The sequence below is a fragment of the Sceloporus occidentalis genome, unplaced genomic scaffold (assembly GCF_023333645.1).
Source record: "Sceloporus occidentalis isolate IW3139 unplaced genomic scaffold, rSceOcc1.0.p SCAF_9, whole genome shotgun sequence".
Lineage (NCBI taxonomy): Eukaryota > Metazoa > Chordata > Lepidosauria > Squamata > Phrynosomatidae > Sceloporus > Sceloporus occidentalis.
The window spans coordinates 30440134-30464523 of NW_028316989.1; the positions used below are offsets into that span (position 1 = coordinate 30440134).

Below are 24390 nucleotides of genomic sequence, written 5' to 3' on the forward strand. Positions count from 1 at the left end.
CCTCTGCTTGGACTTCTCCTTGGCTGAGAAGGCTGAGCGACGGAGGAGCCGGTGTTTGCTCTTCCTCCTCCTCTGCATGGCATTCTCCTCAGGAGAAGCTTTGATATAAATAAATTGTATTATTATTATTAAGGCTGAGGAGCAGCGGAGGAGCCTTGAAGTGGTCCACAGCCTTGTGGGCCGCCCATCATATGGAGCCTTGGGATTTGTAGTTTGACCAGGTCAAGGCAGCATGGCAGATAGGACTGAAACAGACAAACTCAAACCTGTTAAAGGATGAGACAATTAATCAAAACAACGAAGACTGGGACTCAGTAACGAATTGGTGTAAACAAAGATGGTCCAGAAATATATAAGGTTTCAAGGAGACGGTTTAATAATAATAATAATAATAATAGGGATAAAACACTATCAGAAGGGATTAAACCAATATGAAGAACTTAAAAAAAATTAAGATAATAAACAGAAATTGTGTTTAAAAAATCAAGTCAAACGTAGAGTAATTTACAGCAAATAAATTATGAGTGTATGATACAAAGTGAAAGATCAAGATGTAATTATTATTATTATTATTATTAGACATGTTGTAATTGTGGTATAACTCATGGAAGAAGAACCTGAACAAATATTCACACACACACACATATATATAATATTCCCAAAAAAGATGAACAAATATTAAATATGAAGAAGTTCAAGATGGAGGAAGAACTTTAATTATTATTATCGTTATTATAAATTATTTCTTTATACCTCGCTCTTCAGCCAAAAGGCTATCGGAGCGGTTTACAAATGGCTAATCTGACATTTCCCTGCGTTGCTTGAAATATAATAAGATGTAATTATATATGTATAAAGGAAATTGTATTGGATTACGTTTGAGACAAAAAATTAATAAAAAGTATGTTTTTTAAAAAAAAACAATAACGCAGTGTCAAAAATTGCACCATTTCTACAGTATATATATATATATAATATTATATATAAATATATAATATATCAGTATATAATATATAAATATATAGTATATAAATAGATAATATTATATATAAATATATAATATTTTATATAATATATTTATATAATATTATATATGTATACTATACTATAATATGTTTTATATATATATATATATATATAGAGAGAGAGAGAGAGAGAGAGAGAGAAATTATAACTATATATATAAAATATAACTATATATGTATAGTTACATAATATTCTTTGCTGGAGAGGCAGGTGCCTTCCATTACCTGGGATATCACCCCCCCTCCATTGGCTGAAATGGTTCAACCCTCCCTCGCCTTGTTTACTGGAACCCTGGACCAAACCAAAAGAGAAAGAGGGGCGTTCAAGTCCCTGGCAAGAGTCAAGGGGGGCTGCAATGTTCGCCTCGGCCTGAAGAGGGCACCCGCCGCCACCTTTGGCTGCTCCCTGCTTTGCTTTGCATTGCATTGCTTTGGCTTTGCTTTGCCCTGGTTGCCTTTTGCAAGAAAACTTTGCAAGGCGATGCACACACAGAGAAAGGGCTCCTTTGCGTCATGGAATAAGAAGCCCAGGAGTGTTTGACCGATGCAAAGGGAGAAAACAGGAGCAAAGCAAGCAGAAACCCAGCCGGGATCCTGTGCAAAGAGGATCAAGGGGCTAGCAGAGGGCAGGAGTGGGCCACCTGCCCTCCAGGTAAAGAGATTGCAGCATAAAGCAGGCCCAGAAGACATTGCAAGAAGGAGAAGATGATGGTGGTGGTGATGGCGCTCCACCTTAGGACCCAGGGCAGAGGGCTTTTGGGGTGAAGGATTGCTCCAAATTTAATTGCTTCCCCTGCTTTTCCACCTTTGCAACATAATATCCCAAACCGGATCCAAAGAAGATACACAGTTGCAAGAAAGAAAGCCTTCAAAGAGCCCTTTGAATTGAAAGGAGGCAAGAAAAAGCCCAGATCGGAGTCAAAACCAGCTTGGGTCCATGGGTCTTGGGGTCCTGGACCCTCCCCAGAAAGAAAAGAAGGAGAGAAGAAAGACCCCAGAAAGAAAATAAAGAGGGAAGAAAACTTTCCTTTGCTGCATTTTGCAAAACAAGAATCCTACAGCTGCTTCCTTTCTCCTCCTTTTTGGACCCTGGGCTCTTATTTATTCATAAGAAGAATCTCATTCATATATAAATATATATATTCCCTTGCATTTGGTCCCTTTGGTTGGAAAGTTGGTGGCTGTCATTTTCTTTTTTCCCTCTGGTAAGAGTTTGCTTTATTTGAAAAGGAAGGAATTAGCTTTGCGTTCCTTTCACGTTCCTTCTTTCTTTCTCCTTTTCTCTTTCTGTCTCTTTCTCAGGCTGGAGTTGTTTGGAGATGGAGGGCCAGTTTTCTTTTGGACCCTGAAGAAAAGGATCAGGAATCACAAAAGAGATCCTCATCCCTTCCTCAAAATAGGATTTTACGCTCAGTTGGAGGAACTGAATAACTTTGGAGGGTTGAGAGGTTTTAGGGGGGAAAGAGAGAGGAGAGGAGGGGGAATGTAACTTTTATTTCTCTGTATTCCCTGCCAAATATATATATATATGTGTGTGTGTGTGTGTGTGTGTATATATATGTATGTATATATATATATATATAGAGAGAGAGAGAGAGAGAGAGAGCCCCCTTTCCATTTTCAATCCCAGAAAGAGCAGACTGCTACTTCATTTCATTTCATTCATAATTAGATTATTTTAATTGCTTTTTAAAGTGTGTGTGTGTGTGTGTGTGTGTGTGTATATATATATATATATATATATATATATATATAATAGATAGATATATCTTGTGAGTTGCCTTGGGTCCCAACTTGGGAGAAAGGGAGAATAATAAAAAATAAATAATAATAATAATAGGTAATGATCGATAGTATTAGATACTATCTAATATCTATTAGATATTAAAAGGTAATAATCGATAGATAGCCTCCTTTCCATTTTCAAACCCAGGAAGAGCAGACTGAGTACTTGGCTTTATTTCCTTTCATACATAATTGGATTATTGTGATTGCTTTTTAAAGTGTTGTTTTAATGTGTTTTGGGTCCCAACTTGGGAGAAAGGCAGGATAATAATAATAATAATAATAAGTTCTTTTCCTGGTGCCAAGGAGGAAAAAGACAAGGAGCCGGAGGTGAACTTTGTCTTCCCTCTGAGGATCAAGCAGGAGTTGTCTGGTGTGTATTTTATTTGTGTGCAAACGTGAGGCGTGACCCATAGTTTGGATTGACCTGCCGCCTTTCAATAATGTGCTTTTATTTTTCCATGAAACCCCTCCGCCCCTTTGGCGAGTTCTGAGTTTTGTCTCTGGCCCCGAAGGGATTATCCGGTCTTGCAAAACATTTTTCTATCTATAATAACACAGCAATATTTTTTTCTTCTCCTCTCTTCCTTCCACTTCTCCCCTTTTCCTGAAGGGCACTTTGGAAAACCAGCGCCGTTGTGTCTTAATTCACTGGACTGGATTCAAAAGAAGACGACCCTGTAGTTTTTTGTTTTAATTTATAGAGATATAAAAGAAGAAATTCCGTGCATAAATCCGGCATGTGGATGTATCCCGTCACTTGAAGATTGCTAACCTGTGTGCATAATGTTTCACAAAAAGCAGATGGTTCAGGAATAACCTGTTTGCTAGATAAAAACCGACAGAGAGATGACAACGTTTGGGTTATCCGTGCATCTGACCGAGGCCTATATAACCTGAAAAAAAGAACCCAATGACGAAGGGTCAAAAATGTTGTTTGGCCGGCCCCAAGCACATGTCGTTCTTCATCTAAACCTTTGGACCTCCAGACTGTGAAAATCCTGATTTTGTTCCTTTTGGGAAAGTCTGAGGAACTAGAGCATAAAGTTTCTCTAGAGGCCAAAGCGTAAGGGACATACGGCAGTTTTCTTTCTCTTTTAAGAGCTTGTCTACTGATAGGGACTTAAGTATCTTCTGAGAAGCCACCAAAGGCTCTGGAGAGGAGACGTTTGCTACACGTACCAAGGTGGTCTTATGAGGAACAGCCATGGCTCTGAAAGCGAGGGCGCTCTACAATTTCCAGAGCGAAAACAAGGAAGAGATCAGCATTCAAGAGAATGAGGAGCTGGTGATCTTCAACGAAAACTCTCTGGATGGTTGGTTGCAAGGGACCAACAGCCGAGGAGAGACGGGACTGTTCCCCGCCTCCTACGTGGTGATCCTTCGCTCCCGATCGGCTTCCATGTATACGGATTATTCCAGCAGTCCGTCGGGATCTCCAGGGAACGGGTCGTCCTTCTCTGTCCCCCCGTCCAACGCTAGCGTCTCCCATCAGGGCAGCTTTGAGGATGATGACGACGATGACTGGGACGACTGGGACGATGGTTGTACGGTGGTTGAGGAACCCAGGAGTGGACCCGGCACCAACGGGCACCCATCACCCAGTTTGTCGTATCCCGGGACATACGCCTACCCAAACCATCAAGGCTACCGTCCCAAACCGTCCCTGGAGAGGCAGGACAGCATTGGTTCTTCCAAACGGGGCAGTGTGGTAGGTAGGAACCTCAACCGGTTCTCCTGCTTCGTCCGGTCCGGAGTGGAGGCCTTCATCTTGGGAGACGTGCCCATGATGTCAAAGATCGCTGAGGCCTATTATATCGACATGGGCCCGAAGGGACCCCAATGGAGGCCCAGCCCTCACCCATTGATCTGCTCCGTGGAAGACCCCACCAAGCAAACCAAGTTCAAGGGCATCAAGAGTTACATCTCCTACCGGTTGACCCCCAGCAACACTAGCTCTCCTGTCTACCGGCGGTACAAGCATTTTGACTGGCTCTACAACCGCCTCCTGCACAAGTTCACCGTCATCTCTGTGCCCCACTTGCCCGAGAAGCAAGCCACAGGCCGCTTCGAGGAGGACTTCATCGAGAAGCGGAAGCGGAGGTTGATCTTGTGGATGGACCATATGACCAGCCACCCGACCCTCTCCCAGTATGAGGGCTTCCAACACTTCCTCACCTGCCGCGATGACAAGCAATGGAAGATGGGGAAGCGCCGGGCGGAGAAGGACGAGATGGTAGGTGCCAGTTTCCTCTTGACCCTCCAGATCCCGACAGAGCACCAGGATCTCCAGGACGTGGAGGACAGAGTGGACACTTTCAAGGCCTTCAGCAAGAAGATGGACGACAGTGTCCTACAGTTGACCAACGTGGCTTCCGAACTGGTGCGGAAGCATATCGGAGGTTTCCGCAAGGAGTTCCAGAAGTTGGGCAATGCTTTCCAAGCCATTAGCCAGTCCTTCCAGATGGACCCACCCTACAGCTTGGATGCCCTGAACGGTGCCATCTCGCACACGGGGAGGACCTATGAGACGGTGGGGGAGATGTTTGCTGAGCAGCCCAAGAATGACCTCTTCCTCATGTTGGACACTCTTTCCTTGTACCAAGGACTCCTCTCCAACTTCCCCGACATCATCCATCTTCAAAAAGGTAAGCACCGCATACACCTGGGGTGGGCAAAGTGTGGTCCATGGAGCCTTATGTTGCCCCTGGACTCTGCTTTTGGGGTCACCAAAGCTGCCAAAAGCCACCATTTAAAATTTTTGGACTGTTTTTGGGATGATTTTTTCTATCTCCACCAAACAATATGAGGAAAACTTGGCTTTTTAACTCCATTATCTTCTGTCCCCTTAAAATGATCTAAAACAGGCCCAAAATAGGAGGTGCCAGTGTGGTGTAATGATTTGAGTGTTGAGCTTTGATACTGGGAGACCAAGGTTCTAATCCTGATTTGGCCATGGAAACCCATTGGGTGAACTTGGGCAAGTCACACACTCTCAGCCTCAGAAGATGGCAGTGGCAAACCTCTGAACAAATCTTGCCAAGAAAACCCCATGTTAACTTTAGGGTCACCATAAGTCAGAAATGACTTGAAGGTACACAACAACAACAACAACAACAACAACAGGGTTATACCAGTTCAGTTTTTCTTTATTTATTTCACTTAAGACACTGAAAAATATTAAGGCCAGTGAAAAGGTTTATCTTATCAGCTTCTCCAGGATGCAGATTCCTGAATCCCTCAGCATTTGAGGAAATAGCAGGCGAAGATAAGAGATCTTATTTTTCACAATCACAACTCGTTTATTCATTTGTTGTAAGTATTCAGCCTTGGAAATTAAATATTTCAAGGGGAAGCAGTCCCTCTACTCTCTTTTTTGGATCTAACTGATGAAAGGGGAATGACAATTCTGAAAGGAAAATTCAGTGGGAAGGGAAAACTGGACTCTATAAATCTCCTAAGGAAAGGCTTTGGGTGGGAGCAGGACACGGGTGAGAATCCAGGGCACATAAATCAAGACTTGTGGCTGGTCTTTTGGACTCATTCCCGGTGGATGTGGGCCATTTCCACCAAGGACAGAGCTTCGACAATCCTGTCTACTGAGAATTACAGTTGGACCTCCACATTTGTGGCTTTGACTTTTGCAGGAATATCTAGGGTCTGCCAGCGCTGCTGTTTGCTCCGTGAGGGAGCTGCGGCTCCCGCACGGAGCAAAAAAGAAGCTCCAAAAGGGAGCTTCTTCTCGCGTCGCAGTTATGATGCCGCGAGGCACCAATGGCGCCCTCGCGACGTCATAAGCACCGTGCAAGGTGCGGACGCACAGCGTCCGCTACGTCAAGATGGCAGCGGCCGTGTGGAACGTCTGCCACCATTTGTTACAGACAGAGTCCGTAACAGGAGTAGGGGCGTCTAGAAGAGACGCCCCTTTTTTAAACTGGGACATCCTGGGGATGTCCCAAATGGCGGTATGTAACCCGCCTAAGTCAGTGATGGTGAATCTTTTTGAGGCTGAGTGCCCAAATTGCAACTCAGACCTCACTTATTTATTGCAAAGTGCCATGTCCCTCTGGCTTTCTAGTAACAAACTCTGTGCTGGGATGATGGCACATGTGCCCACAGAGAGGGCTCTGAGTGCCATAGGTTCACCATCACTGATCTAAGTCCTCCAGCACAACTCTGCCAGAAGTTGACCATAGAGTTGTGCTGGAGAACCTAGATGTTTCTAGAGAAAACCCTTCTCTAGGCATCTGTAGGTCCTCCAGCATGATTCTATGATCAACCTCTGGCAGATGTTGACCATAGAGTTGCACTGGAGGACTTGAGGATTTTTAGAGAGGTGTTCATTTCTGTAAAATGAATAGTATTTTTTTTAAATCTGTGGTTTTTCCACATTCATGGGGTCCTTTATCCTTAATCCCAGCAAATGTGGAGGGACCACTGTACATTCTGCAGAGATCAGAGGGTTGGGGAGACATGGGATGTTTGCAAACATCCAAGATGCTCACCTTAGGTCCTGTTTCTGTGTGGGAATGGTGAGTTGTTAGTGTGGTTGAGGAATGCATCACAGCTCCAAGAAAAGAAAAAGTAGCTTGTGGCAGAAATGTTGGCCTAGAAAAGGATCCCAAAATAGAACGGAGCTACAGGAGAAGCCAACATGGTGTTGTGTTTTGAGCATTGGACTATGACGCTGAAGACCAGGTGTTTGGGCCTTCAACTCCCAGAAGCCCTGACCAGATTGGCCAACAGGAATTCTGGGAGCTGAAGTCCAAAACATCTAGAGGACCAAAGTCTGGGAACCACTGATCTCAAGAATTTGTTCCTAGAGAAACAGAGCATGAATAAATGTCAAAAGTAGCTAAGTTGAGCTCTTAGGGATAAAGCACAAAATCTACCTTTGGGCAACACAGGTTGAGTCTCCCTTATCTAGAATTCCAAAATTGGGTGGCTGAGGTAGTGGCACCTTTGCTTTTTCTGGTGGTTCCATGTACGCAAACGTACTTTAGTTTCATGCACAGAATTATTAAAAACACCGTGTATGAAACAGTTGTTGTTATTGTTGTGTGCCTTCAAATCATTTCTGACTTATGGCAACGTTAAGGCAAACCTATCACAGGGTTTACTTGGCAAGATTTGCCATTTGCCATTGCCTTGCCCTGAGGCTGAGAGAGTGTGCCTTGCCCAGGGTCATCCAGTGAGTTTACTGTCTGAGCAGGGAATTGAACCCTGGTCTCCAAAGTCATAATCTAACATTCAAACCATTCTCTATAGGTTATTTGTATAAGATGTATATGAAACAAATGAATTTCATGCTTTATTTATTTATTTATTTATTTATGGGATTTATATCCGGATTTCCCCCCAAAATGGGATTCAAGGTGGCTTAACATGGGTCCCAGCTCATAGATATCTCATTATGTATATGGAAATAATCCAAATTCTGAAAAACTCCGAAATCCAAAACATGTCTGGTGCCAAGCATTGCAGATAAGGGAGACTCAACCATCCCAAGTTTTTGAGTCCTCCAGAGCTCTTAAGCAAAGCAAAATTCGGGGCCTGATGAAAAGTTCTGGAGAAGATGAAAGTCTGCACATTTTTGTGGGATTTTGATTGGCGCTGAGCATGTTCTTGCTCAACTCTGGATCTTCATTGAGAATACATATTTTTGTGGGTGTTAAGGACACAAAGTTCAGTAAAAACTGGGAGTAAGAGAGAGAAAGAAAGATTGTTGTGGCAACTGAAAGGCCAGTACATTTACTGCGGAGCATACTTTAAAGCAGGGATTCCCAAATGTTGGTTTTCTAGGTTTTGGGAATTTCAACTCCCCAAAGCCTCAGCCAGCTTAACCAATAGTCAGGAATTCTGGAAACTAAAATATCTGAAGAATGAAAGTTTGGGAACCATTTCTTTATAAATACATGGCTCATTTCATCAGATGCAGGGCATTGTCCTCTGCACCAACTTTCCCCAATCTGGAGCTTGCTAGATACATTTGACCACTGCTACCATCATCCCCAGCCAGCTGGTTGTGATGACAGTTGTAGACCATATAGAAGAAAAAGAGGAAAAAGAAAAATGAGAGAGCATCCAAGAGAGCATTGAAGAGAGAAGTGGGAGACACATAAGATGCCGAAAAATGCTGTTTGTAGTCCACCTTTAAACTAATACACCAATTTCAGCATCTCTTGTGAGAGCTGTAGCCCAACACAAGAAGCAGAGAGAGGGGAAAATGTCAGTGACTGGATCCACAGTTCATGAAACACAAGAGAGAACCTTCCTCTTGACTGGAGCTGCATCTGCACTGCAGAAATAATCCAGTTTGAGACTGCTTTAACAGCCTTGGCTCAATGCTGTGGAAATCTGCAAACTGTAGTTTGTAAGGTATTTAGCCTTCTCTGTCAGACACCTCTAGTGCCACAGCAAACTGCAATTCCCAGAATGCCATAGCATTAAGCCATGGCAAATAAAGTGATGCCAACTTGGATTATTTCTGTAATGCGGATTGCCTGTGAGTCCTAAAGAAATAAAATCAAACTTTTCAGTGACTTCCTGGTTTCAGTGATTTCACCCTGGAGTCTGCCTTGCAACTTCTTTGGTTGACTTTCAGGTGAGCAACAGACTGTCCAAAAAATAAGCCAACCTATTAAAACGCTCTTTTAAACCATAGGAATAAGTGTTTTGCCGTCGCTGTGCTCATTTCGAGTCGTTTCCAAATTACAATGACTCTAAGGCGAACCTATCTCAGGGTTTTCTGAAGCTGAGAAAGTGTGACTTACCCAATAGGTTTCCATGGCCAAGTGGGGATTCGAACCCTGGTCTCCAAAGTTAAAAGTCCAATGCTCAAACTGCTGCGCTGCATTGGCTCATAGCAAATATATAGCATATCCTATTATAAGAGATCCAAAATCTTGCAGTCAGCGTGGCCGCTGGATCATGCTGGCTGTAGGATTTTGGGAGTTGTAGTCCAAACAATGCATCCCCCCCCCTTATACTGGTCAAAGACCGAATAAATTTTATTACTTACTTACATGCATTTCCCCAAGACCTAAATAATACATTGGTGTTTGATTGTGGTAAACCAGTGATGCGGTTCTATCGCCGGTACCTACGATGGCCACAAAAGGATGGGCAAAAAGGTCTTTGGACATATAGTAATTATTTTTATAATCCTGCTTTTAAGTACAGCAAGGTAATTCAAAGGCTATTTATATCATTGTAACCGGTGGAATTAAATGCTGCTAACAAATCAACTAGTGTTTAAACACCAAGGAGACGTTTGTTCTTTTGAGTTGAGAAATGCTAGCAAGGGGGGAAAAAGCCCTACAGTTAGCTTACCATCTGTCTTCAGCAGTTCCTATTAGAGATTTTGCCAGCAGGGAGGATAGCTAGCTGTGAATTTAATACTGTAGCTCCCAAAATTTGGCCACTACGTGGGGTATCCTTGGAGCTGTCCTCTCACAAAGTAACTTTTCTTAGCATTTATGTTTGCCTGTATGTGCCTTTGGCTGCATCCGCACTGCAGAAATGATCCAGTTTGACACCGCTTTAACTGCTCTGGCTCATTGCTATGGGATCCTGGGATTTGTAGTTTGTTGTGGCACCAGAGCTCTTTTAACAGAGAAAGCTGAATATCTTTTGTTGCTGTGCACCTTCAAGTCGTGACCCTAAGGCAAGCCTATCATTGAGTTTTCTTGGTACATTTCTTTAGAGAGGGTTTGCCATTGCTATTCTTTGAAGCTGAGAGAGTATGACTTGCCCAACGCTACCCAGTGGGTTTACATGGCTGAGCCAGGATTCGAACTCTGGTCTCCAGAGTCATTGTCCAGTGCTCAAACTACTACGCTGCATAATGAGATAATTTGGAAATACATTTAAGTTTGCTATACACCTTATACACAGAGCCCAACAGTAGTTTTATACAATGTTTTGAATAATTTTGTGCATGAAACAAAACTTTGTGTACACTGAACCATCAGAAAGCAAAGGGATCACTCTCTCAGCCACCCATGGAAAAGGTTTTTGGAGCATAAATCAGATTTTATAGCTAGCAGTTCTAAAAGGAATTCTAGCCGCCGCAGAGAGAGAGACCAGTGGGTATGTAGTGGGTAGAGCTGCCCTCTCTTTTTCTGTGCCAGGATTCTCCAGAATCATCGTCTTCTTCTTCTCGCTGGCGCATTGCCTGGATGTGGAGAGAGAAAGACCCAAAGCTTGCACAGAGACGGACCGTTCATGGGGATGGCAGAGCCAGGTTACACAGAGTGCTAGTCACAAAGAACAGCGCTGGCGTAATCCTTGGACCTGGTGCCAAGGCTTGGCGAGGGCATTGCATTCACGGCAGTGAGGCGATTTCTCAGGGCGCTGCAGAGATGGCTTTGCTGCAAACCTGTTACAGGCCTTGGCACTGGGTTCTTGTTGTTGTTGCGTGCCTTCAAGTCATTTCCAACTAAGGTGAATAGGATTCGAACCCTGATCTCCAGAGTCCTGGTCCAACACTCAAACCATTACACTGTGTTGGCTCCTTATTTTCTTTGTTGATTGTTGTTGTTGTGTGCTGTCAAGTAGTTTCCGACTTATGCCGACCCTAAGGTGAAGCTGTCATGGGGTTTTCATGGCACATTTCTTCAGAGAGGGTTTGCCATTGCCATCCTCTGAGGCTGAGAGAATGTGACTTGAGCTAGGTCACCCAGTGGGTTTACATGACCGAGCCAGGATTCGAACCCTGATCTAGTCCGAAACTCAAACCACTATGCCATGCTGACTGTGGGAGCTTGGCATTTGGACCAAGGATAATTTGGGAATCTATTGTCCCAGGTAGGTCAGATGCTCTGATTCGGGAGATCATGCAAACCTTGATGCTGTTGGACTGCAACTCCCATCAGCCTTAGGTGGCATAATTAGAGTTGAGGGATGCCCATAGTTCAGTTCAACAACAATCTGGAAGGCTATACGATCCTCATCCCTGCTTTAATCATCTTTATATATAGTCTGAGTTGCAACGTTTAAGTGATTAATCCCTTAGACGTCGACGGCACCATCCCATCCGTTGTTTTCTCAGCGCAGGGATGCAAATCTGTGCAGTTTAATCAAATTAAATATGTAATCAAATTAAGTTCGCAATTTTGTTTTAAGCAGGCTTACAATATGGAATCGCTCCCCCAGAGAGGCTTCTTATCGGGATGTTTATTGCTTTAGTTTTAAAACTTGTCCATCCTTTTGAAATAATTTTGGGCTGTTTTAAATGAGTTGATTTTAATTTTATTTTTAAATTGCATTGTTGGGTTTTAACGGATTTCTTTTGTGAGCTGCTTATCATAAAGGATGGAACTATAACAGTTCAAGGGGCATCAAACTATAATAAATGTGTTCTTTTGAAACTCCTCTGAGTATTCCTTGCCTAAGGAAACTGTACGAAATGTACTTTGTTGATTGTTGTTGTGTGCCTTCAAGTCATTTCCAACTTATGGGGACCCTAAGGTCAACCTATCATGAGGTTTTCTTGGCAAGATTTGTTCAGAGGAGGTTTGCCATTGCTGTCCCCTGAGGCTGAGAGAGTGTGACTTGCCTTAAGTCACCCAATGGGTTTCATGGCTGATCCGGGAATCAAACCCTGATCTCCAGAGTCATAGTCCAACACTCAAACTTCTATGCCGTGCTGGCTCTCTGTGAAATTCACTAAGTCTTCCTTATCAGGAATGTCAAAATCTGAAATACCCCCAAACCCAAAACTTTTTTCATGGGTGGCCAAGATAGTGACCTCTTTGTTTTCTGATGGTTTAGTGTACTCACAATAATTAACAACATTGTATAAAATAACCTTCAGGCTATGGGTATAGGGTGTATATGAAACACAAATACATATAGCATACACAATGAGATATCTTGGAGATGTTTTGCACCAGAAGTGTTTGGGATTTTGGATCCCCCTCCCCCCCAGATTTCGGAATACTTGGCTATACATAATGACCCATCTTGGAGACGGGTAAAGAAGCATCATGCATAGACGTTATAGTTTGTTGTGGGTTTTTCAGGCTATGTGGCCATGTTCTAGAAGAGTTGATTCCTGATGTTTCGCTGGTATCTGTGGCTGGCATCTTCAGAGAACATGGCATTCTCAAAGGAGATGGCATTCTCTGAAGATGCCAGCCACAGATGCTGGTGAAACGTCAGGAATAAACTTTTCTTGAACATGGCCACATAGCTTGAAAACCCCACAAAAAACTATGGATGCTGGCCATGAAAGCCTTCAACTTCACATATATACATTATGACATTATGTAACATCTCCAAGATATCTCATTATGTAGATCCATATATTCCAAAATCTGGGGGGGGGGGATCCCAAGCACTGCTGTCCCAAAACACTTCTGCCTCGACCGTGAATTTTGTGTTTAGACTGGGGTTCCATCTCCAAGATATCTCATTAAATAAAATCCAAAAATCCAGAGTCCCAAACACTTTTGGTTCCAAGCATTTCGGATAAAGGAGCCACAACCTGTACCATGCGTGGTACAATTCCCCCCCCCCCCCATGGACTTCCTTATGACTCGCTGCAACTCTATATGGCTCTATTGTTCATCTGTCTCTGTGGTGATGGGATGACGCATGAGGCACACCTCTGGCTTAAAGGTGGGGTTTGGAGTAACTTGATGCTCTCTCTCCCTTTTATGAATCAGTGCAGATGGAACTGCAAACTCCGTCTTGTCTTTGTATAAAAAGTGGAGATGGAGGACATGGACAGGCAGTTATATGAAAGATGGCATTGGGCAGAGGATGTAAGAAAGTTTGGAGGCCATATCTGTGATTGCACAGATTCCTGTGCTTCAAGGTGTAACTCTTGCAATCTCCCAGCTAATATAAACTGGCCATGCAGCCTGGGAAAGCTCTTTATTCAATTGGTTCCGTACCCCCCACAAAAACTGAGGCTTACACATATTCAAGCCCCATAGGCTTGAATGGGGTGCGTGCCCATGTGCGCACCTGTGCATGGGCACACCCCATTAAAAATAGCAGAGATTGTCCCTCCACGGATTTCCAGGGTCGCGGAATTGAGATCCGTAAGTTAGCAGACATTTGATTTTCCTGAATGTTGTCCTCTGCCCTAGTGAAGCTTGCTCTGGACTTGGTGCTTGCTATCTGCTCTAGGAATTTATTCACTGCTTTGACTGCCATGACTCTCTCCTACAGAGTCCTGAGATTTGTAGCTTGGTGATATACTAGAGAGCTCTAGTGCCTCATCTGCCATGACTCTGTCCTACAGAATCCTGGGATTTGTAGGTTGAAGAGGCATGAGTGATTGAGTGATATAATGCTATATATTTCACCACCCCATTGTATTTAATGGTACTTGAGCATCCACGGATTTTGGTATCCACGGGGGTCCTGGAACCAAACTCCAGTGGATAGCAAGGGAACCACTGTAGTGTCTCCGAGTAGCTTTGTAGCCAGTACCTGGTTAAAGGATTATAACGTCAGGGCAGTTGCATGAGGAGATAAACTCTTAGATCCTGTTTACATGCCAGGCAAGGTTGAAAGAAGAGGAGAAGTACAGTGGGAGGACAAGACGCTGAAGCTGCATCACACATTGCTTAAAAGTGGCTCAGGTGACAAGGGTGGCTTTGTTGTTGCCATCGTTGGGTGCCTTTGAGTCGTTTCTGACTTCCAGTGACCCTAAAGCGTACCTATCCCAGGATTTTCTTGGCAAGATTTGTTCAGAGGAGGGTTGCCACTGAATTCTCCTGAGGCTGAGAAAGTGTGACTTTCCCAAAGCTATCCAGTGGGTTTCATGGCTCAGCGGGGATTTGAACCCTGGTCTCCAGTGTCGATGTCCAACACTCAAACCACACAATGAGATATCCTGGAGATTTGTCTAAACAAACAACAAAAAAATCATTTATATTTCCTGCACACATTATATACACATAGCCTGAAGGCAATTTTATACAATATTTCACACACACACAGACACAGATTTGGCCCTCCATTTTCACGAGGGATCCGTTCCGGACCTCTCTGCCCCCCACAAAAATGGAGGTTCACACATATTCAAGCCTCATAGACTTGAATGGGACGCTCCCCCCATGCATGCAGTCTGGGGTGCGCGGTGGGTGCGCGCACCATTGGAAATAATCAGCCCCCATGGATTTTCGAGGTCGCGGATCTCAAATCCGTGAGTTAGAAGGAGCTACTGTATATATTTCATACAACACTCAGTCCACTACCCCATGCTGGATCTGACAAGGGTGGCAGGAGGGAATATTTTCCATACTGCGCCATCCCCTGTCTGTCGTCTGGGTTGCCCCATCCTTGTCGAAAAATGGCAAGGAAGCATCACCAGGCTTTGCAAAATCTTACACAATCCCTCCTCCGTCTAGACATTTTATTTTTTGACATTCGGCCGTTTATTTTGGAAAGGAGCGTCCTTGTTCTTCTGCTTGGCTGGCCAAGTTGGGATTTCAGAAGCAAATTAAGCTTGTCTACATAGTGATTTTGGGACCCGGCGAATGTACATGCCTTCCAATGATGGGCCTGTTATTCATTAAAAGACCAACTGACAAAATCTCTGTGCAGCCATGGCTTCGAGAGGTAAAACAACGAGAGGAAATAATAAAATTATATATATCCATCCATCCTTCAGGATGCTGGAAGATTAGACTTTTATTAGCTAGAAAGCCTGACATGTTTTGGCCTTCTTAGGAGGCTATGTAAAAATATTGCAAGAGGACAACGCACCTGTACATACATGGGGACATTTATTGCATTGGAACATATATTATTATTGTTTATAGCCTATCCACTTCAAATCAAAACTGTTACGGACATTTTTGAGCCAGGAATTCCAAAGACCATTACTAGCAGAATGAAAGCATATAAATAAAGCCTGAAGTTTTTAAATATCCTATCAGCAGATGGTAGAAAATATAAATAACGTTCATGGACACCCACACATACACATAGATATCTGGATGGAAAGGACTGTCTGAAGTCTAAGAGAGGTTTTATAAGTCTGGGAGATAGCTTTGTCATTTCAATTTTAATTGCAAAATCCATTCCACTTCACGTTTCAGCAGAGCTTTCCTTCTGTTTTGCCCAAAACTCTAAGGTCTGTTGCAAAGTAGTCTTAAAGGGGCTTCATAACATTGCCAAAAATGTGCATTATTTGCACACCTACTTAAAATGTAGACTTTGACCGGGATTGGAGCATGTGGGTCCCCAAATGTGGTTTGACTGTATCTCCCAGCATTCATCACTATCAGCTACGATGGCTGGGGCTGCTGGGAGCTGCAGTTACAACAGCATAGGATTCCCACACATTATTTATTTGTTTATTTGTGGTATTTATACTCCACACTTCAGTCCTAAAGGCTCTCAGAGTGGCTTATTATTATTATTATTATTATTATTATTATTATTATTATTATCTATATCCAATTATTATCTAAATCCAATTGCAGTACAGTACTCTAAAATCCTAGCTAGAGAAAACCAACACAATGGATTGCTGAATGGAAACTAAACATTTCATTTGTCTAATTATGATGTCATCATTATGATATCCTTATGATACCATTATGTTTATCATCATCATCATCATCATCATCATCATCATCATCATCATCATCATCATATTTTCTTATATCCCACCTTTCTCCCAATATAGGGACTCAAGGAGGCGAACAAGTATAAAGCAATACAATTTAAAACAATATGAAATATTAAAATACATAAATATATTATTTTTAAAAAATTAAACAATTTTACCGACTAAAACAAGTTATAAATTAAAATATAATATATTAAAATACAAACTATTAAAATTTGAATAGCCCAGCATTGACAAAGATTTAATAATTCATGAACAGAATGTATGTGACAAAGTTTTGTTTTGACTTAAATTGAATGTGTCTGTGTATGTATATATATATATATATGTGTGTGTGTGTGTGTGTGTGTGTTTGTGTGTGTGTACCGTATATACTGGACTATAATTTGATCTCATGTATAAGTCGCCCTGATCATTTCCATGGAAGGGCGGGGTAGAAATAAAATTTATTATTATTATTATTATAAGTCGAGGGCAGGTTTTGGGGCCAGAATTATGGATTTTGATATGACCCATGGATAAGTCGAGGGCAAAATTTAGGGCCATGCAACAAAGGATGAAGCAAAGGAAAACAATGCCAAAAGACTTACAAAACTGCAGAAGGCATAACTGTTTGTATTCATAATAAAAACTGGATTGATGAGAGAATAGAGGGAAGTCAGTGCTTCCAGGACAGATTACTCTCTTGCTTTTTACTAGGGGATGGTATATATTTAAGTCAAAGTACAATACTTACATTGACCCATGGATAAATCAACTCAGGTTTTTGGGGTCACTATATGACTAAAATTTCTAGACATACATGAGTATATACCGTATGTGTGTGTGTGTGTGTGTGTGTGTGTGTGTGTTCATATATATATAATAGAAACATTTGGAGGGTGTACAGACCCAGAATGAGTACAAAGTGCCCTGAGAAAACAGAGCAGCTAATTAATTATAGACATGGAAGTACACTTCAGATTAGACCGGTCTCAACAGCGGATGACCTGGATTCTGTGCTCTGACAATGTCATTCCTCTGTTTCTCTCTTGTGTGCGCATTTGCACACATACACACTCAGAACAGATGCAATTTTACACATGAGTAAGTCCAGTGTGCAAAGGAGGGGGGGCGTAGAAGGATTTTGTGGGGAAAGCCAAGCAGTCTGTTTGCAGTGACAGCTCGGTACATTAAGTGGTCTGTTTGAATTATTTATTGCTTTCATAAAAAACTAGGTTGTTCCTTCATTTGCATTAGTGGGGATGTCAGTTGAATCTTTAGGATTCATGGCTGTGTTTTCCCTGGGTTCAAGTCTTAAGATCTCAAGAAAAGTCGAACAGAATGAGACCGTTGCAATGGGCCCATACAGACAGGCCAAAATAAAGCTGTTTCGGGTCACTTTGGAGCTATTGCTGTTTAAATGATGCATGCGTTTTAAGAGGCTGGAAGCCATACCAAAGCCATGGTCCAGCCCTAAGGGCTGGAGTGTAGCTTTGGTGCAACTTCTGACCTCTTAAAATGTGTGTGTCATTTAAATAGCATACCTCCAAAGAGACCGGAAGCAGTTTTATTTTGACCTTGCTGCAGCCTGTCGCCAGCGATGTATGCAGGATTCCCAGAGTGAAAACTAGAGAAGGCACTTGTAACTTTGTAGAAGAAGGAATTTCTGCAAGTGTTGGTAGATGAGTGACAAGCACACTTGCTGATTTTGCAGTCTTCTGCTGTTGTCATGTGCGCTCATGTTGTTTTTGAGTTATGGCTACCCACCTATTGTGGTATGGTTTGTTCAGAGGGGGGTTTGCCTTCCTCTGAGGCTGAGAGAGTGTAATTGCATGGCATAGTGGTTTGAACACTGGACTATGACTTCAAAGAGCAGGGTTCAAATCATTTTTGTTGCTCCTTGTCTGCATTAGGCCCATATATAAGAGCCTTTTTTCTTCCAAATCAGGAAGTCTCCAACTCACAGCGACCTAAGAATCTATCATGGGGTTTTCTTGGCAAGATTTATTGAAAAGGGGGTTGCATTTGCCTTCCTCTGAGGCTGAGAGAGTGTGGATTGCCCAGGGTCACCCAGTGTGTTTCCATTTTGTTGTTGTGCCCCTTCAAGCCCTTTCGGACTATTATGCGGTTTTCGTGGCAAGATTTGTGCAGAAGAAGTTGCCTTCCTCTGAATGTGAAAGAGAATGTGACTTGTGTGGTGTTATTGGTTGAGCGTTGGATCAGGGATGTAGCTAGGATTTTGGGAAGGGGTGGGTCCAGACTAAGTGCCACCATTATAATGGGGCTTGAGTGCAGCAGCGCAGCAGCACACACCATTCATTTTTCTAATGGAAGGGGGGGGGGTCCGGACCCCAAGATCCCTCCCCCCCCTTGGCTACGTCCCTGGTTGGATTAGATTATATCACTCAATAAATGAAATGAAGAGGAATAGCAGGATCTACTAGTACCTTTGAGAGTGACTTATTTTCACACAAGTTTTTTGTGGACTTCATCCCACTTCTTCAAATACAGCAATAATTTATGCTGTTAAGTTGTTATTAACATGTACTTTTGAATGCTTTGTGTGTTGTGGGAGATCAGAGAAACATCACATTTGACATCCCCCAATTTCTTTCAAGGAGCTGACGGAAATGTGTATTAAGCATCCATGCAAGGTAGATTAGGCTGAGAAATAGTAACTGGCCCAAGAGAAGCCTGGAAGGTTCATAATGGGATTCATTGGATCTCTAATCATAGTCAAATATTCTAACCAGTGTTTGGAAATATTACTTTTTAAAAATGTATCTCCCAGATTATTTACACCATGGCCCAGGATTCTGGGCAGTTCAAAAAAGTAACTTTTCTAAGCTCTAGCAGAGGACATATGTTAAGGTCCTTGCAGACAAAACTGATTCGCAGCTGGCTGAAGCCAAACAAGAGCAAGGCATAGAAATTTTGCAATTCTTAGCTTCCAAAACAGAGACAAATAAGCGAGAAATCAGTAAGCGGTTAAAGCCACTGCAAACATCATGCTAATCATTACTGCACCGGAATGTGAAACATGGGACCAGAGAATGCTAGCATCTCTGAATAAGTCTTTATTTTAGTGTAAGATAAGAATGTGTCAGGATCGGATAAGAAGGATGAACACCAGACATGTTTTATTGCCATTGAACTTGACTGTTTGTTATTTGGCACTTTAGACTTTTTTCAAAACTCAGCATTTATGCAGATCTTAGGGGCTTTGAAGAGGGATGCTTACTCCTCGCTCTCAATGTACTTTAGATTCCCCCCCCCCCAAAAATTGGTATTTTTGCAAATCCTAGGGGCTTTGCACTGCTATGCTTACTCCCCCCTCTCAATGCTTCCATTTTTGCCACTACTTCTGTTGGCACTTACCACACACCAACTTCAGTATTAGAAAAAGCAATGAAGATACATCACATCCGTATGCAGTTGTCCCTTGGTATCTGCTGGGGTTTGGTGCCAGGACCCCCCGTGGATCCCAAAATCCGTGGTCGCCCAAGTCCCGTTAAATACAATGGCATAGTAAAATAGTGCCCCTGATATAAAATGGCAAAACCCAGGTTTGCAATTTGGAACAACTTGAAGGCACAGAACAATGATGGTGCGTAAAATTTATACTGCAAAACTCCAATGTTGGTTCTAGATTAGTGGTTCTCAACCTTTCTAATGTCGTGATCCTTTGATACAGTTCCTCATGTAGTGGTGACCCCCAACAGATAGAGGAGAGGTGTCTCGGTTCTTAAGACCATTGTAAATATGTGTTTTCAGATGGTCATAGGTGACACATATGAAAGGGTCATTTGACCCCCAAATAGGTTGCGACCCACAGGTTGAGAACGGCTGTTCTATGTCTTTGATTCCACATATTGCTGCAGGGAAAATGTCCACCATTTTGATTTCTCTCTCTCTCCTTGCTTTCAGGGGCTTTTGCCAAGGTGAAGGAGAGCCAGCGGATGAGCGATGAAGGGAAGATGGACCAGGACGAGGCGGATGGGATCCGGAAGCGTTGCCGCGTGGTGGGTTTTGCCCTGCAGGCGGAAATGAACCACTTCCATGAGCGGCGGGTATCGGACTTCAAGAAGATGATGCAGTCTTACCTCAAGCAGCAGATCATCTTTTACCAGAGGGTCAGCCAGCAATTGGAGAAGACTTTAAAGATGTATGACAACCTCTAGCATCCCTTGAGGGGTGGTGCTCCATTTGCCTTGTCTGTCCTTTGAACTGAGCTGAGTCTAAAAGAAAGAACTCACTCCCAGCCCCAAATTCAGGATTATTAGCTGTGAGCTCTTACACTCTGAACATGGGGAGTGTACCTTAACGTTTGACATCCAGGCCTATCTTTGTAGGGTTGTAGAAGCTGCCATGGGAACATGTAAATCTGCTCTTGTTTATAGTCTGAACTTGAATACAGTCAGACATGACGAACCTATTTTGGGGATAGGGTTCAGCTTCTTGGAAGGCTTCTTGAAAGCTGAAGAGTAAAACCCAGAGTGGATATATTACCTTGAAGTACAACCTGGAGTGGAAACCCCTGTCTGCTGCTGAGAGTTGGGGCTTCAGAAATGGGGTGTCTCCCAATGTAAGGTAGAGCATCCAGGGTTTTCTTTTAAAGGCATACCAAGATTACAACACTGAGCAAATAATAATAATAATAATCAAGGGACGGTTCTTGCCCTAGCGACCTGACCACACATTGAAACATCAGCATATAGTCCCAAGGATGCCAAGCCAAGAAATGGGATATGAGTGACATTTTGGGAAGTAGGACTTTCTTCTGCTTCAAGACAGGGTCTTCCGATTTCCCCAGTTACACTGTTTACAGAGAGATGGGAAAGCGATCTCTCGTAGAAAACAAACAGAACATTTCTTGCGATTGGGATTTCCCCTCCTTCTTCTCAGGCTTGATTTTCTAGAATTACACCATCCAAATCGAAGAGGTTATAATTCCTGCTTCCCCCTCCCACAAATAAATGAAATCAGGATTGTTTTGCACAGTTTCAGCGCTTTCTGGAAGGATTGTAATAACTTTAAAAACAAAAACAGGAAAGAAAGCAGAAGGGAGGCAGGAGGGGTTGGATTTAAATGTTGGCACACCAAAATGGTTATTTTAGGGAACTCACACACACACACACAGACACACAAAAGGTATTGATCTCTTTGTAAGTGGTTGGGTGTTTGTTTTGTTTTTTAAAAAATCGCACATAGAGGTAACTGTTGAAGAATAATAATTATTTTTTGTATTCCGAAATCAAAACAACACTTGGAAACGGCACTTGTGTCTTTGACTTGGTTTGTTTTCTGAAGGACTTGGGGGTTTGGTTCTGGATGAGGTTCTTTGCTGCTTTTTGAACGGGTTGTGAATGTTTTTTTGGAAGCTGTCGTGAATGTGAAATGGGGCACAAACGACAGGAATGTGGAGTTTCAAACATGTCAGTGTTATGCGTTGACAAGCAGAAGCGGCAAAGAAAAGATCCCCGTTCAAGTATAATTCTCCCCTGAACACACTATCAATTCGTCCTTTCATCTTCAAAGAAGCCTGGGTTTGACTCATATTTGGGCTAATCGTATTCATGGGAAGAGGGAAGGAGAGACTGTCATCTTTTTTGAGCTCAAGGGTGGGGAACCTCTTTCAACTTGAAGGTTACATTCAATTTCTGGGGAAGATTATGGCTATGTCTACATGAGCGAAAGTCCCATCCTCATCCCAATGCCAGTGCTGCCCATTTGCATCATGCATAGCGACTTCCGGTGTAATATGGCAACTTCTGGGTTATCCCTGTTAACCCAGCTTTGTTCTGGAGTTGGCAAAGCCAGGGAAAACACTGGTGTTTCCCCCAAATCCTGGGTTAGTGTACAGTTTTGTGGCATGCAATGGATTGGACCCAAGTGTCGCACCATTTCGCTTCCCCATGTTGTGCAGCACAGGGAAAGGGGATCCCCTGTTCCCAGAGCCACCGCTGCTGCTTCTGCAGGAGCTTTGTGGATAAGCTGCCTGGCACACTGACACTTCTTTTGAGTGTGGGCTCACCCATGCGGCCCGTGAGAAGGGAGGTAGAGGGATCCCCAATGACATGGCTGGATCCCCCGAAGACTGGTCCTGGAGGCCCTAGCCATGTTATTGGAGGTCCTTCTACCCTCTCTTATTGTTGGTTTGCATGGGCAAGCCTACCCTCAGGAGAAGTGGTGACGCACAAGGTGGCGTGTCCATGGAGCTTCTGCAATTATGGAAGTGGTGGCTCTGGAGACAGGAAATTGGCCAGCCATGCCAATGGTTGCACCACCACTCCAGATGTGGCCACCATCTTGGTCAATCTGGGGCTGTTTCCGGAGCATAATGCTGTGGACTGGCATTGGACTTAAGCCAGTGCAGATAGGTCCTTTGAGCCAAATTTTGTGGGTTGGTGGAGCCAAACACAAAAGGAGGGGTGCCAAAAAGACCAGCAAATTTTGGCTCATGAGCTCTCCAATTTTGGTCCATCAGATATTTTGGACTTGAGCTCCTAGAAGTCCAAACCAGCATAACCAATGGATAGCCATTCTGGGAGCTGAAATCTATAATATCTGTTCCTCATGGTTCTACTTTGGAAGCTGTGGTCCCCCAAAATGTAACTTTCCCCATCTGTTTTTTGAAGTGTCAAGTCCTCATGGCTATACTTTGGAGTCGCGGTTCCCAGAAGATAACTTTTCCAAGCTGTTTTGGAGTGTCTGTTCCTTATGGTTATGCTTTGGGAGTGGTGGTTTCCGAAAGGTAACTTTCCCAAGCTCTTTTGAAGCATTTGATCCTCACGGTTATACTTTGGGAGCTGTCACCCTCAGAAGGTAACCTTCCCAAGCTATTTTCAAGTATCTAGTCCTCATGTTTTGTTAACCTTGTTTTAACCAGCAGATTCAAAGCTATCCATCCAGGGTAATGGTGGAGATTCAGGAACGGGAACCAAAAAGCACTTCTGGAGGGGTGTGTGTGTCTGTATGTGGATCATGACCTCTTCTTCCCTTTTGTTGTTGTGTTTCTTCAAGCAACATTGCAAAGGAGGGGATTCTGGGAAAGCAGCTGGAGAGTGGCCCATCCTTGCCCTAATATAAATTGTTTTCCTCCTTCGGTTGGTCGGTCGGTGGATGGGGAGCCTAGGGGGATAAAGGAGCAGTTACTGTCAACACCCGCTGGGTAATAAATTGGCCCAGTGCGTGGGCTTTGTTTTCACAGGGAAATGTTGAGAATAAATTAAAAACACAGAAAGGAAACCAGGCCTGGCTTGGACTCACTCCAAAGTGTCATTATAAACCAGAAGTCAGCGGCTAGCCTTGTGAAAAACATACAGCGACCGGAAGAACCGACAGCGAAATTTGCTTATTTATGCAATGCAATTTCCATACCGTTTTCATAAACCACGCAGGACTGACGCATACCTACGCCACATTATGCGGGCTCTGAAAACATTGGCCTATTGGACCATGTTGTTGCTATCGTGTGCCTTCTTGGGTCATTTTTGACTTATGGTGACCTTAAGGCAAACCTATCATGGGGCTTTATGGGCAAGCTTTCTTCAGGGGAGATTTGCCATTGCCTTCCTTTGTGGCCAAGAGAGTGTGACTTGCTCAAGTTCACCCAATGGGTTTCCAAGTCTGGATAGGGTTTTAACGCTCGTCTCTAGAGTGATAACCACTCAAACCACTACGCCATGCTGGCCATACCTTTGAACATTTGAGAGATTTAAAACTAGGAACAACATCAGAGTGGAGCAAAAGTTACTAACAAGGAAAAAGACACAAGCTAGGAGGAGCTGCAGCAGTTTGCTTTTGCCTGAGCCAACTGGGAAGGGTGAGATGTCTCCCCATCCTCTCCTCTCCTCTCCCGATCCACTGAGTTCAATTGAGCACAAACTATTTTTGCATTTTGAACTCAGCTTGCAGCAACTGATGTAAACCAAGGATAAAGAGGAAGGTGGGAGAAGGAGAGAGAATGGTTTAAAACTGGCTGGAAAAGTGGGATGGCAA

At 43.2% G+C, this 24390-nt stretch overlaps 1 protein-coding gene across 2 annotated transcripts; it reads left to right on the forward strand.

The window, feature by feature from the left end:
• The first annotated feature begins 1494 nt into the window (after window positions 1–1494).
• SNX33 (sorting nexin 33) lies at window positions 1495–21665 on the forward strand. 2 transcript variants are annotated; one of them, XM_089538460.1, is made up of 3 exons: window positions 1495–2230; window positions 3424–5458; window positions 20317–21665. In XM_089538460.1, exons 2-3 carry the CDS (start codon window positions 4018–4020, stop codon window positions 20568–20570), a joined length of 1695 nt encoding a protein of 564 aa, XP_089394586.1. In that variant the 5' UTR covers window positions 1495–2230; window positions 3424–4017; the 3' UTR covers window positions 20571–21665. The 2 variants fall into 2 exon arrangements, with proteins under 2 accessions (XP_089394586.1, XP_089394587.1); XM_089538461.1 differs by having other exon boundaries at window positions 3515–5458.
• Window positions 21666–24390: the final 2725 nt, after the last annotated feature.

What these genes read in the sequence shown, in the direction of transcription:
- SNX33 (XM_089538460.1), top strand. Translation starts at nt 4,018, where the DNA reads ATGGCTCTGAAAGCGAGGGCGCTCTACAATTTCCAGAGCGAAAACAAG. An exon ending in CATCATCCATCTTCAAAAAG is followed by an intron (nt 5,459 to 20,316) that starts GTAAGCACCGCA and finishes CCTTGCTTTCAG; the next exon opens with GGGCTTTTGCCAAGGTGAAG.